Source organism: Scyliorhinus canicula, chromosome 2 (genome assembly GCF_902713615.1).
Source record: "Scyliorhinus canicula chromosome 2, sScyCan1.1, whole genome shotgun sequence".
Taxonomy (NCBI): Eukaryota; Metazoa; Chordata; class Chondrichthyes; order Carcharhiniformes; family Scyliorhinidae; genus Scyliorhinus; species Scyliorhinus canicula.
Genome location: NC_052147.1, coordinates 282,363,138 through 282,378,236, shown reverse-complemented (window position 1 = coordinate 282,378,236; position 15,099 = coordinate 282,363,138). Strand labels below are relative to the sequence as shown.

The window sequence follows — 15,099 nt, the reverse complement described above, 5'->3', positions numbered from 1 at the left end:
GACAAGGTTGCTAGTCAGCACCCACTGGGACAAGGTTTCTCATCTCCTTTAAGATCCAAACTCTGTAATCAAAAACTGAACCAACTTTATTTCCATTAATTGAGTTGCAAATTGCTAGCAATCTACCAATTAGCCTTCCGTCCAACCAACAGATACTTTACCCTATTGTCTCACCCGATCTGTCTCTGTGCCCTGTCTTTAATTTGATGGTGAATAATTTGGGGTTTAGTCTCCCCCTCTCTCTCCTGAAGTGTGTCAGGCACTGCTGGAGTGTGATTAGTCTTGTGGGTAATTTGTGAAGTTTACACAGGCTCAAAGTGCGAAGTTCATCCACTCTCTGGAGTCTTAATATCTCTTTCCTGATAGTTTGAAGGTAAGACTATTTTTCTCTCTCCTGGCTGTGGGTTACTTCCAAGTTTTTGTTTTATAAATGTTATCAAGGCTGGAAATAAACACCAATTTTGTCTCCCAAGTAGAAAGCGATGTTCTGTGAGGCGATTGCCTGATGGTGTCTTGCTGGCAAACAGTTTGTGTTTGATTTGATGGCTGTCCATTTTAATTTTCCTGTAGAGCACCATTTGTTGTCTCTCTCCGGGATATGATGCCAGGAAGCTGGAGAGTAAATCCTGAAGCTTGAGCCTGATTAATTTGCCTGAAGTGAGGTTTCTGAGCTCTTACGCTCCAGCTTTGTAACCCTGACTTTGCAATCAGACTTTGACTTCCAACCATTTTTTAAAATGAAACAAAACTGCCTTAATTGAGAGAGAGAGGAGAGGGGGGGTGAGATTTTAATTTGGGGCTGGGGTGGGGGGGGGGGGGGTGTGAGATTTTAATTTGAGGCTGGGATGGGGGGAGATTTTTTATTATGGGGGTGGGGGAGAGATTTTTAATTTGGGGCTGTGGGGGGGAGATTTTTAATTTGGGGCTGGGGGGTGTACCGGGATCTCTTCCCATTCAGCCACCCAAACCTTGTGGCACTGAAAGTTGTGGAAACCTTGCATTAATAGAGTTTCTTGTTATTCTTGGAGTTGGGTCGAGTGTGTGTGTGTGTATGTGTGTGTGTGTGTGGTATAAATGTGTGAATATATGATCAATCAACAATTGCCATTTCTGTAGAAGTTGGATGGACCTTCATCTTTTGTTTTTGCTGTACCCAGCAATTGTTGGACAAAGGTGGATTTTTTTTAAAAAATCATGCAAATGGGATTGAAATTATTGGATGCAACCACCCAGGGTTTAGGTGATTTTCTCATAATTGTACGATACAAGGATAATGGGAGTTGTTGACTTGTGTTGGTCAGAGGGTTTTGTACATTTTTTTTCCCGCCGCCGCCCCTCCTCAACCCCCCCCCCTGCCGCCCCCTGCCGCCCCCTGCCGCCGTGCTGTTTCTTGAAGTGTGTGTGGGCTGGGATTCAGGGAGCAGCCCAATTGCCATCTTTCTCGCCCTGTTGCTCTGCAGGATGTTGGTTAAGGGGTGTGGGTGCCGAGTTGAATTACTTCCCTTGGGTAAGCAGAAATACTTGCTCAGTCTGTGCTGTCATGTCCTGTGCCATTAATGGTTCCCAAGCTGTATTGATTTATGTACAGTGCCAAACACTTTCTGAACCCTGGTGAGATGTACCACTTGATGGACTTTCCATTCATGGAAGCGCAGGGCTAAATCTCTGGCTTTTAAAGCAGACCAGCAGCTCGGGTTCAATTCCCGTACCAGCCTCCCCAAACAGGCGCCGGAATGTGGTGACTAGGGGCTTTTCACAGTAACTTCATTTGTAGACCATAAGCGATTTTCATTTAATTTCAGCTGTCTGAATTGTTAGTGGAGACAAGTTTATTGACTGAATATGTGAGACTGGAGGTTGCATGGGTGTTTCCTGCAATCTAGGATAATGTGCAAGCAGCTGGCCTTCCCTGTGAGCATTTTATATACCGGGAGGGTGGTGTCACAGTGGTGAGGAAGGCCTGTATTCAGGGTTTCGTGTCCATGGTAACCCAAGGGGGTTTACACTCCATGGTAACCCTGGGGAGTCCCTAAAATGTAAGACCGATCTCCAGGTTGTTGCTTTGAGAAAGGTCAAGCATCAAATAATGGTCCTTTTTTTTAAGAAGAGGGAACAAGTTATTCAAGACCTCCTTGTGCTAATAACATAAGATTGGCGGCGGGGGAAGGGTGAGGGTAGGAAGTCTTGTTTGTTTTCTGATTTGGATGCAGGAAGCAGCGATGGACCAGCCGAGTGATCGATGGCAAGGGTGTGGAGGTGAAATGGTTGGTGATGGGCAATGTACTTTCTCTACCAGAAGGTGTGCCAAACCTGAGTCGACAACTCTAGACTGCAGTAATGGTTGAGGAAGGCGTGTCAGACAGGACTGAAGGGATTGGACATGGGAGGGGGGAGGTGGGGTGGGAGGTGCAATTCTCCAAAATGGAGACTAAGTGTTCGCTGTCGTGTTTCAGGATGGTGTGAATCGGCCGCGGGGACAACTGATTCTGGCCCCCACAGGGGGCCAACATGGCACTGGAGCGGTTCACGATGCTCCAGCCTCCCTTCCTGCTGCCAAATGGGCACCGTGCCAACCCGCGCATGCGCAGTTGGGCCACGCCAACCCGTACATGTGCGGGGGACTTCTCCAACACTCTGGCCCCGACGAAACATGGCCCAGGGGTTCAGGGGCCGGAACGGAACAAAGTAAGCCCCCGGGGGGGGGGAGGGGGGAACGGGAGAGGCCGGCCCGCCAATCGTTGAGCCCCGATCACAGGCCATACACCATCGGAGCCCCCCCCCCCCCCCCCCCCCCACCCGGTGGAGGAGCGCTTTTCTCAGCCCCCCTCCCCCCCACTCCCTGACCCTTCGCGCAGAGTTCCCACCGGCAGCGACCGGGGTGAACGCCGCCGGCGGGGTTCTGCCGTTTCTGCTCCGCCCATCTGGGCCGGAGAATCAGCGGCTCGGCCGCGGCCCGTGCCGGCGCTCCTCGGAGAATCGCGCCCCGGCGCCGGGGCGGTGTGGTGCAGTAACGCCGGGGCGGTGTAGTGCAGTTGCGCTGATTCAACGGTGCAGTGCTCGGAGAATCTGGCACCGGGGCGGTGTGGTGCAGTTGCAGCGATTCTCCGGTGCAGTGCTCGGAGAATCATGTCCCGGGGTGGTGTGGTGCAGTTGCAGCGATTCTCCGGCGCGGTGCTCGGAGAATCAGGCCCCGGCCCCGGGGTGGTGTGGTGCAGTTGCGGCGATTCTCCGGCGCAGTGCTCGGAGAATCACGTCCAGGCCCCGGTGTGGTGCAGTTGCAGCGATTCTTCGGCGCGGTGCTCGGAGAATCACGCCCCGGCGCCGGGGTGGTGTGGTGCAGTTGCGGCGATTCTCCGGCGCGGTGCTCAGAGAATCGCGCCCCGGCCCCGGGGTGGTGCAGTTGCAGCGAGTCTCCGGCGCGGTGCTCGGAGAATCACGTCCAGGCCCCGGTGTGGTGCAGTTGCAGCGAGTCTCCGGCGCGGTGCTCGGAGAATCGTGTCCAGGCCCCGGCGCCGGTGTGGTGCAGTTGCAGCGATTCTCCGGCGCGGTGCTCGGAGAATCACGTCCAGGCCCCGGTGTGGTGCAGTTGCAGCGATTCTCCGGCGCGGTGCTCGGAGAATCGCGCCCGGGGAGTTGAATGGAGTTGGCTATTACAGAGAGCTCTGTTTTGAGGACAGGATTGGGCATGGGGCTTGCAACATGGTACTCGACGCCTTGCGTTTGGGAAACCCAAGGTCATCCTGTTTTCCAATTCCTCCTCCATGTCTGCCCTCTTCTCCAGCCTTGTAACCCTCCAAGAATTTCTGTGCATCCCAAATTTATGCCTCCCTAAACCCTTCTCTGTCTCTACTCCTTTTAAGATGCTCTTAACCTTTTTATATGTCCTAATATGTTGTATGGCTCAGTGTCACATTTTGTCTGATCTCCTCTGAAACAGTTTGGAATGTTTCCATCGATAACCGGCTCTGTATCACTGCCATGCTGAAAGTGAAATGGGCAATTTTTGATCAGGATGGAAAAAGATTTGGACTTTCCAGAATGGTTCGAAACCATCTAGAATCGTAGAACTTAGTGCAGAAGGAGGTCATTCAGCCCTTCGAGCCTGCACCGGCCCTTGGAAAGAGCACCCTACTTAAGCCCACGCCCTTCCCCTATCCCCGCAACCCAGTAACCGCACTCGGGGGAAATTTAGCACGGTCAATCCACCTAATCGAACACCCATGCAGATGCTGGGAGACAGTGCAAACTTCACACAGATAGTCAACTGAGGCTGGAATTGAACCCAGGTCTCTGGAGCTGTGAGGTAGCAGTGCTAACCACTGTCCCCATGCCAGATTCAGATGGTGAAAAGGGGTAGTCAGTATTTTTTAAGCTAGGATGTGGGTGTCACTGGCAAGGGCAGCATTGGCTGCTGCTGCCTTGAACCGCTGCAGTCCACGTGGTGTAGGTACACCCACCGTGCTGTTAGGGAGGGAGCTCCAGAATTTTGATGCAGTGCCAGTGATGGAATGGCGACCTTTCTCCCAAGGTCAGGGTGGTGGTGAGTGACTGGCGGAACATGCAGGTGGTGATGTTCCCATGAATGTGCTGCCCTTGCCCTTCCTGCTGGTGCAGGCCACGGGTCTGGAGGATGCTGTCAATGGAGCCTATGTGAGTTGCAGCAGTGCGTCCGGTCAATGGTACACGTGGCCGCCATTGTGTGGCGCAGGGAGTGAATGGCGAAGGTGGCGGATGGGGTGTCAATCAAACGGGCTGCTTTTCCCAGATGGCGTTGAGCTTCTGAGCGTTGGAGCTGCACTTGCCAGGTAAGTGGAGAACATTCCATCGCTCTCTAACTTGTGCTTGGCATAAATATGTCTGAAATAGAATTTCATCCAGAACGATGCTGAAGGAAGATTGCGATGGATCACTGGTGGCCAAGCAGCATTTGAATCATTGACAATGGAGAGAGAAAGATGGCGGAATGGTACACTTGCCTGTCATCCACATATTGCGGACAATTTCACCACGAGTCCACGGTAGATGACATGGGATTCGTGTGTAGATCTTCTGGAAGAATTCTAGAAACCTGTTAGTTGCATTTTTAAAAAACAATTTGTTCATAGGGTGTGGACATTACAGGCTGTGCCAGCATTTATTACCCTTGAGGGATAATTAGGAGTCAACCACATTGCTGTGTGCCTGGAGGGCAGCACGGTAGCATTGTGGATAGCACAATCGCTTCACGGCTCCAGGGTCCCAGGTTCGATTCCGGCTTGGGTCACTGTCTGTGTGGAGTCTGCACATCCTCCCCGTGTGTGCGTGGGTTTCCTCCGGGTGCTCCGGTTTCCTCCCACAATCCAAAGATGTGCGGGTTAGTTGGATTGGCCATGCTAAATTGCCCTTAGTGTCCAAAATTGCCCTTAGTGTTGGGTGGGGTTACTGGGTTATAGGGATAGGGTGGAGGTGTTGACCTTGGGTAGGGTGCTCTTTCCAAGAGCTGGTGCAGACTCGATGGGCCGAATGGCCTCCTTCTGCACTGTAAATTCTTTGAGTCACGTGTCGGCCAGACCGGGTAAGGACGGCTGATTTCCTTCCCTTGGGGGACATTAGTGAACCAGGTGGGTTTTTACGACAAATCGACAATGGTTTCATGGTCGTCATTAGACTTTTAATTTCAGATTTTTATTGAATTCAAATTTCACCATCTGCCCTGGGGCGATTCGGACCTGGGTCCCCCAGAGTATACTGGGTCTCTGGATTACTAGACCAGTGACAATGTCACTATGCCACCGCCTCCCCGGGATAGATGGGGGTGGTGCCATGAGGAATGGCTGATTTTTGAAGACTGATGTTGTTGGAGGAGGTTTTGTTAAGCATGTCCGGTGGAAGGAATTGAGGAAAAGGAGGAATAGTTTATCATGGTCTTGTATGGTTTTGTCTGGGTCTGTACTTGGGCGTTTAGAAGGATGAGGGGGGGATCTTAGAATTTATAGTGCAGAAGGAAACCGTTCGGCCCATCAAATCTACACCAGCCCTTGGAAAGAGCACCCTACCTAAGCCTACACCCTATCCCCAGTAACCCCACCTAACCTAAGGGAGGTTAGCATGGCCAACCCACCTAACCTGCACTTCGTTGGACTAAGAGGAAACCAGAGCACCCGGAGGAAACCCACGCACACACGGGGAGAACGTGCAGACTCCGCACAGAGTGACCCAAGCCGGGAATCTAACCTGGGACCCTGGAGCTCTGAAGCAACTGCTAACGCTATGCAAAACCTGCAGGATACTGCGAGGCCTGGATAGAGTGGACGTGGAGAGGATGTTTCCACTTGTAGGAAAAACTAGAAGTAGAGGACATGATCTCGGACTAAAGGGACGATCCTTTAAAACCGAGATGAGGAGGAATTTCTTCAGCCAGAGGGTGGTGAATCTGTGGAACTCTTTGCCGCAGAAGGCTGTGGAGGCCAAATCACTGGGTGTCTTTAAGACAGAGATAGATAGGTTCTTGATTAATAAGGGAATCGGGGGTTATGGGGAGAAGGCAGGAGAATGGGGGCGAGAAAATATCAGCCATGATTGAATGGCGGAGCAGACTCGATGGGTCAATGTCTTGGAGCGCCCCCTGTTGATTTGTTCCGGAGTTTGTTTCCTTTATTATAATTTAGTTGATTGGCCCCAAAGAGTTCAGCTTTTGCCGCTTTTTGTTACTTTTGTAACGTAGAGTTGTGGGAATCGGGTCTTGCACTGTAAATTCGCAAATCTGATGATGGGATAATCTCCTCTGCATTAGGATAATGGCGGATTGTTAAATATTAGCCAGAAGAGAGTACATGCATGGGCTTTTTATTTATTTTTTCACTATGTCCAGCATTTGTTGCCCATCTCCAATTTCCCTGGAGCTGAATAGTTTGCTGCGTTGTTTGAGAGGACAATTAAAAGTCAACCACGTTGCTGTGGGTCTGGAGTCACGTGTAGGCCAGACCGGGTAAGGACGGCAGATTTCCTACCCTAAAGGACATTAGTGAACCAGATGGGTTTTAGTTTCATGGTCACCATTAGCTTTTTAATTTCAGATTTCATAATCCACCAGCAGCCGTGATGGGATTTGAACCCATGTCCCCAGAGCAATCTGACCCTCCGGATTACTGTTACACCACCATCTCCTCCTCCTTTTGGGGGGTGGTGATCCCTGGTTTGAGTCCCTCCCAACGACTCCCTTAGCCAATGGATTATGTGGACTTCGGCCTTGTTGTGGGGGAAATGAAACGTGAGCCTCCGATGATGACTGGACCCTGCCCACAGGATTTGATGGAGTCAATAGAATAAAACGTTGCTATTGGTGTCGGACGTGGTTCTGGGACGTGGGGGCAGAATTAGTCTTCAGCCTTTCTTCACACCCCCATAGTGCCCCGCCCCTTGGTTGCCAACTGTGATTACGTACATTCCTGGAGGTCTTATCACCCAACTTAGCCCTGCGCTCTACCCATTCGTTAACCAACAAATCCATCCTTGTGACGCACGGCCTTCCTACTTCAATTGGAAGCCATGTCCTGGAGATTGATCTTCAATTCCGAGCGACTCCAGGCCAATCCTGGAGGCTTGGCAACCCTAACAGTGCCCCATACCCCCCATCCCAGTGCCCAATATGCCCCATACGCCCATCCCAGTGCCCCATACACCCATCCCAGTGCCCAATACGCCCCATACCCCCCCATCCCAGTGACCAATACGCCCCATACACCCATCCCAGTGCCCAATACGCCCCATACCCCCCATCCCAGTGCCCCATACGCCCATCCCAGTGACCAATACGCCCAGCCTTAATGAGAAATTGGACCTCTCCCCGGCTTTCTCCTTCGTACAAATATATATATTTTAAATTACTCGTTTACGGTGGCCTTCTAATGTTTATAATGTTTGGTTCGAAGATAAAATGTTGACTCCTGCTCCTTTTTATAACCCACCCCCCACCCCTGCACTTTAAGCTGTTTTTATTTCTGCAATGTTGCATGCTCCCCTGTCCCACCTTTGATCAGCTCCTAATAAACGAGGGATTGAGTGACGGGATTGGCTTGAATTTGGCTGCATTGTGCAAGTACAGTCCAGGCAGCAAGAGAATCCTTTCGATTCGCTGACTCCTACCGAGCTGATCTGCACCCACCCTCTGAAATAGCACCCTACCTCGGGCCTACGCCTGGCACCCCACCTAACCTGCACATCTTTGGACTGTGGGAGGAAACCGGAGCACCCGGAGGAAACCCGCGCAGACTCCACATTCGGCAGTCGCCCGAGACTGGAATCGAACCTGGTCCCCGGCACTGAGGCTGCAGTGCTAAACACTGTGCCCCCTAACTGGCTCCTAGGGTCGTCTAGGAGGAGGCCACAAAAGGGCGACTGCTCATGGTGTTAGTCACTGTGGTGAATGTGATTCACACCGGATTATAACCTGTACATACAATAAGTGCAGCTGACCTCCAGGGGGGGTAGCTCTGGGAATGCTCGAGAGTTGTGCAGGACTTCTCCCGTGGCTCTGCCCAGGACTCCTCCCCGGACTCCTCCCCCTGGAGCTGCTGTATAAAGATCAGTGCCACAGGGTCAGCCGGCCAGTTCACTGAAAGTTCAACGGCTAACAGGCTGGCTCTGTTGTAAGTATATTAAAACCACTATTCTAATCCTACAAGCACGTGTCTGTAGAATTGTTGGTTCCAACAGTCACTTTGTTGGATGGTTCGATTGAAGCTGCAGTAACTGTTCAGTTCTGGTCACTGCTCCTTCTTAGCTAGGGTGTAGAGAAAGATCAACTATGAGACTAACATATTCTGCAGTCGCTCCTTCCTTCCCTATGTACGGTATGTGTTGTCTGTACAGCATGCAAGAAACACTACTTTTCACTGATAATACGTGTGACAGAAAGAAATCAAATCCAAATCAAGGCTACAATGGCCTTTTGGCAGGAGTGACAGGAAGCAGAGGCAGGACACTGAAGAAAATAAAAGCAAAATTCTGGGGATTGTGGTAAACCACTGTTACACCTGTATTGGGGGATGTAAGGTACGACCTGTACTGTAGGTTCGCCGGTAGCCCCTGCCGGCTGGCTCCGCCCACTAGGAGCCGTATAAATATGCGTGTCCTCCACTGATCTGCCATTTCGCCAGCTGCAGCAGGAGGCCACGCATCTGACTGCAATAAAGCCACAGTTATACCCAATCTGAGTCTTTGTGCAATTGATCATGCATCAGGGATCTAAATCACTGGGGATGAAACCCATCAGGTCAGGCAGCGATGCAGAGAAACTGTCAACATTTCCGAGTCCAGTGTGACTCTTCGGAACCACAGATTGAAGGTGTTTGCGAGCCGGAGGGAAGATGATGATGATGATTTTGGGAAATGCAGCAAGTTGTGATCGGTGAAAGCAGATTCATTAGGAGCTTTCTGAATGGTCACATGATTTTGTAGAGCTATTGGGAAAGAGCAGCGAGAGTGAGCGGGATTCTCCTGTACCCGGTGGGGTGGTCCCGGAGGGAAGGCGTGGCATGAACTACTCTGGCGTCGGCCCCTTCAGGGGCTAGGCTGGCACCGGAATGGTTTGCGCCCCGCCGGCCGGCGTGGGAGGCCTTGGGCGCCGCGGCAGCTGGGGCAGAAGGGACTCCGGCCGGCGCGGGTCCTCGCATGCGCGGGAGCGTCAGCGGCTCCTGACGTCATCCCCGCGCATGCCCGGGGGGGGGGTTCACCTACGCGGAGGCCATCGCGGAGGCTGACACGGCCAGCGCGTGGGTAAAGAGTGCCCCCACGGCACAGGCCCGCCTATAGATCATTGGACCCTGATCGTGGGCCAGGCCACTGTGGGGGCACTTCCCCCTGGGGCCAGATCGCCCCGCGCGTTTCCTTCCCCCCCCCCCCCCCCCCCCCCCAGACCCTCGAGCCCACCTGCGCTGCCAGGTGCTGCCGGCAATGGGCCTACTCCAATTTACAGGCGGGATTTTGGCCCATTGCGGGCCGGGGAATCGCCGGGGGGGGGGGGGGGGGCGCTGTGAGCAGCCGCCACCCGGCCCGATTCCCCCGCCGATTCTCCGGTGCCGGAGAATTTGGCGGCCGGCGGGATTTACGCCACCCTTCCCCCCCCCCCCCCCCCCCCCCCCGGGATTCTGCGACCCGGTGGGGGGTCGGAGAATCCCGCCCAATGGCTCCCAAACCAAACAAATAGCTCCTTTAGGACAGAGTCGATTGGCTAAATCTTGTGTGATGTATGATTCTTTTATTGAAGAAACACCAACTCCTCCTCCTTGTGTCATCTCTCCATCCCAGCTGCTCCTCCTCTTCCCCTCCCCCCCCCCCCCCCCCTTGAGACCATTGGCTTCTGTCAATGCTGCAATTCCCATCCACACCAGGAGGGGGCAATAGCATGCTGAACCCTGTTGTGGACTCTCCAATCAAGAGGAAATTTCTCTCTGGACACAGCAAATCCTCCTCAACGAGATCACCCTTTAAATCATTTATATTTGAGAGAATCCAAGCCTAGCTCAGTGCAACCTGTTGTCTTGTTTGATTCCTTTAGTGAACCTGAACTGCTTTCTTACAGGATTGGGGTTTTTTTTTGTGCCATAAACTATGATTCGATGATGAATTAAATCAGCCCTTTGTTACCGTTTTTGCACTTCAGTCCCACACTCTCTGATCTTTGGGCATCTGGTGCAGAGTGGTGCCGGGGGGAGGGGGAGGGTTTGGTGTCCACTCTTGTTGTCCCTCGACTCTGTCTATGTTCAGGGCCGGGTGTCCCTGGGGAGAGAGCATATGGTGTTTGCTGGTGCCTTTTTGAGGCCTTCCATGCTCAATGGGCACCAGGGAGGCTGGGGTGATTTATGAACTGTGGTGGTATGATTTGCATAGCTGTCTGCCATTGGTGCAGAACACCGGCTTACCATTGGCCCTGGTCGGTCATGTGCCTCTCGACCGATTGGTTGAGACCAGTCATATGACTGCTCTCCGATTGGTCAAGAGGCTGAGTTAACCACGCCTCCAGAGCGAGGTGTAAATAACCAGAATGCCCGGCGGTCGTCCATTTACTGTAGTCAACCGCAGGGCTAAGTTCTAGCTTATTAAAGCCTAACTTTTGTACAGCAACTCGTCTCGCGTTCGATTGATGGTTCATCATGAACCTCATTAATCACATTTTGATTTGCCGTTTTTCTTTTGCAATTTCTTTTGGTTTGATTCCTTTTAAAGGGGCTGCTCTCTTGATTTTGTCTTTTTTTTTTAATTGGTTCAACCTAAAATGGTATTAAATCTCCCCTTAAACCCTTCTCTTGAGGAGAACAATCTCCAGTTCTCCAGCTTTTCCACATTAATTGAACTCCCTCACCCCTGGTCACATTACGTTGGGTGTACAGCAGGGTGGAAATAGGTGAGAACCTATGGTCTATTCTGCAGTTTGTACTCCACACTGGTGGATTTAGTCTTTTATACCTTACGAAGGGATCCACCAAACATTTCAACTTGTCCAAACCAGAATCTTTTGTTGAGTCGCATTGTAAGATCGCCATCTGTTACAGAGCACGTTATCATGGAGTTTGCTTATTACTCCTCAGGAATCTGCACCTAGCTCTAACCATTCACATGTATCTCTTATTACCCTCTCGATCTTCTCGTGAAGGTGGCCAGATGTGCCTCCCCTTACATGGGAGTCACTGGTCACACGTGACCTTGGTCTTGAGACCTCATGGTGTATCTGCACCATCACCTGCTGGTTGGAGGTCACGCACCATCCATCGATGATGAAAATGAAAATCGCTTATTGTCACGAGTAGGCTTCAATGAAGTTACTGTGAAAAGCCCCTAGTCGCCACATTCCGGCGCCTGTCTGGGGAGGCTGGTACGGGAATCGAACCGTGCTGCTGGCTTGCTTGGTCTGCTTTAAAAGCCAGCGATTTAGCTGAGTGAGCTAAACCAGCCCCAACCCTAACCCTGATACAGCCCATAACTATGTCGCCACACACACAAAATGGTTGTCGCCAATTTCCATCTCTTTCCTTCCCCCCCCCCCCCCCCCCCCCCCCCCCCTTATCGGTATAACCATCAGTTTCCATATCCTTCATGTGCACCTCTAGCTTCCCCTTCAAACACTTACTTCAATAGAATTTGCCTCAACTACTCCCCATGATAGTGAGTTTCACCCTCCGCTTCTGCAGAATTGCACCCCGGATTTATTAATGACCGTCTTGTGCTTTATAATAACTAGTTTGGCGCTCTTCCCTGGTGGATTCGTGCTCTCTCTTTCACGCTCTCGCTTGCGCTCGCTCACTCACTCTGCTTGGACTTTGTGTTCTCTTGTTCTATGTTCTATAGTGTAGATGGGCTTTAGAGTGGTTTCACAGGTCGGCGCAACATCGAGGGTCGAAGGGCCTGTACTGCGCTGTAATGTTCTATGTTCTTGTATCATGCCTCTTTGTTGTTGTTGGCAGGTAGTCCACGCTGAGAGCCATGCCAGACCTGACAACTGACGTCTCCAAATCCTTGAATATAACTACACCAGGAATTCAGATATGGCGAATAGAGGCAAGTGGAACCCTCAACATATGACCATTGAGCCGGTGCTCTGTCTGGGGATTGTGGCTGTTGTAGCAAGTTCCTTGCCTGGCCAAAGCTGCGTGCAGGACCACTCTCCGGATGTGGGTTTCTCTGACGGGCATTTGCTGAGGGGGCTAGCAAGACCACTCCAGAGGGCCAATAAAGAGTTGCTCTGGGATTGGTGTCAGAACTGGGTCCAAAAGGCTGATTGGTTACTTCTCCTAATGGACATGGTGAAACTCCTTTGATGTTCTGCCTTTTACTGAAACTAGCTTTGTTTTTAAATTGCATTCAATTTGTCAAACGTCCGTGGTAGGCTTTGGATTTCTCTGCATTATAGCAACATAAGTACGACCCGACTGTACCACACCTACCACCCTAATTAAAAAGGGAGCTCCACTCTGTATCTAACCCTGTGCTGTACCTGTCCTGGGAGTGTTTGATGGGTACAGTGTGGAGGGAGCTCTACTCTGTATCTAACCCCGTGCTGTACCTGTCCTGGGAGTGTTTGATGGGGACAGTGTAGAGGGAGCTTTACTCTGTATCTAACCCTGTGCTGTACCTGTCCTGGGAGTGTTTGATGGGGACAGTGTAGAGGGAGCTTTACTCTGTATCTAACCCCGTGCTGTACCTGTCCTGGGAGTGTTTGATGGGGACAGTGTAGAGGGAGCTTTACTCTGTATCTAACCCTGTGCTGTACCTGTCCTGGGAGTGTTTGATGGGGACAGTGTAGAGGGAGCTTTACTCTGTATCTAACCCTGTGGCTGTCCCTGTCCTGGGAGTGTTTGATGGGGACAGTGTCGAGGGAGCTTTACTCTGTATCTAACCCCGTGCTGTACCTGTCCTGGGAGTGTTTGATGGGGACAGTGTAGAGGGAGCTTTACTCTGTATCTAACACCATGCTGTACCTGTCCTGGGAGTGTTTGATGGGGACAGTGTAGAGGGAGCTTTACTCTGTATCTAACCCTGTGGCTATCCCTGTCCTGGGAGTGTTTGATGGGGACAGTGTAGAGGGAGCTTTACTCTGTATCTAACCCTGTGGCTATCCCTGTCCTGGGAGTGTTTGATGGGGACAGTGTAGAGGGAGTTTACTCTGTATCTAACTCACACATAATATTAATGTCTGTCACCGTTGCATCACATTTTAGAGGAACACTATTTCATGAAGTGCAGAATTATCTTTGGTTCCCTTCCTGGATTTGTGTAGAGGATGGTAGAATTGATGGATATTTCTTTAACAGATTTATTGAATTGTCTTAGTGATGTACGCGTATTTATTTTTTCCCCCCAGAAAATGCTGATGGTTCCTGTGCCACAGAAATCCTATGGCAATTTCTACGAAGGCGATTGTTACATTCTTTTTGCAGTGAGTAGAACAGTGATGTTGTTTAATATGCCTTAGCGATAAATTCTCCCTGCATGCATTTGCTTCACCCTCATTGACCTACACTGACTTCGAGTCGAGCAGCGCCTTGGTTTGTTATTTTAATTCCCACCCTCCTTATCTTTGTAACCTCCTTCAGCTCTCCGGATCTAACCATCACCTCATTGACATTCAATGGCATTGCAATCACTGAATCTCTCACCATCAATATCCTGGGGGTTACCACTGACCAGAAACTGAACTGGACCCAGCCACATTAATACTGTGGCTACCAGGACAGGTCAAAGATTGGGAATAGTAAAGTGAGTAACTTACCTCCTGACTCCCCAAAGTCTGCCATCTACAAGGCACAAGTCAGGAGTGCGATGGAATACTCCCCACTTGCCTGGATGGGTGCAGCTCCAACAACACTCAAGAAGCTCGACACCATCCAGGACAAAGCAGCCCCGCTTCATTGCTCCCCTTCCACAAACATGAAATGAACAAAATGAAAATCACTTATTGTCACGAGTAGGCTTCAATGAAGTTACTGTGAAAAGCCCCTAATCGCCACATTCCGACGCCTGTTCGGGGAGGCTGGTACGGGAATTGAACCGTGCTGTTGGCCTGCCTTGGTCTGCTTTAAAAGCCAGTGATTTAGCCCTATGCTAAACCAGCCCCTAATTCACTCCCTCCACCACCGACGGACAGTGGCAGCCGTATGTACTGGCAGCCGTGTGCACCATCTATAAGATGCACTGCAGTAACTCACCAAGGCTCCTTAGGCAGCACCTTCCAAACCCATGGTCACTACCCTCTAGAAGGCCAAGAGCAGCAGATATCTGGGAACCCCACCACCTGGAGGTTCCCCTCCAAGTCTCCAAGGGGCTAGTTTAGCACACTGCGTTAAATCACTGGCTTTTAAAGCAGACCAAGGCAGGCCAGCAGCACGGTTCAATTCCTGTACCAGCCTCCCCGAACAGGTGCCGGAATGTGGCGACTAGGGGCTTTTCACAGGAACTTCATTTGAAGCCTACTCGTGACAATAAGCGATTTTCATTTCATTTCATTTCATTTCATTTTTCATTTCATTCAAGTCACTCACCACCCTGACTTGTATCAGCCGCTCCTTCACTGTCTCTGGGGCAACATCCTGGAATTCCCACCCTAACAGCACTGTGGATGTACCT

General features: G+C 51.2%; 1 protein-coding gene across 2 annotated transcripts in view; it reads left to right on the top strand.

Moving 5' to 3' along the window:
- The first annotated feature begins 236 nt into the window (after window positions 1-236).
- vil1 (villin 1) overlaps window positions 237-15,099 on the top strand; it is a 60,210-nt gene continuing 45,347 nt past the window's right edge. The window contains exons 1-3 of one of the 2 annotated variants that reach the window (XM_038790166.1): window positions 237-373; window positions 12,441-12,534; window positions 13,838-13,912. In XM_038790166.1, coding sequence (XP_038646094.1) covers window positions 12,460-12,534; window positions 13,838-13,912 — 150 coding nt within the window. In that variant the 5' untranslated portion in view covers window positions 237-373; window positions 12,441-12,459. Of the gene's footprint in view, window positions 374-455; window positions 473-12,440; window positions 12,535-13,837; window positions 13,913-15,099 lie in introns of those variants that run through there. The other variant, XM_038790167.1, reaches the window with a different exon arrangement.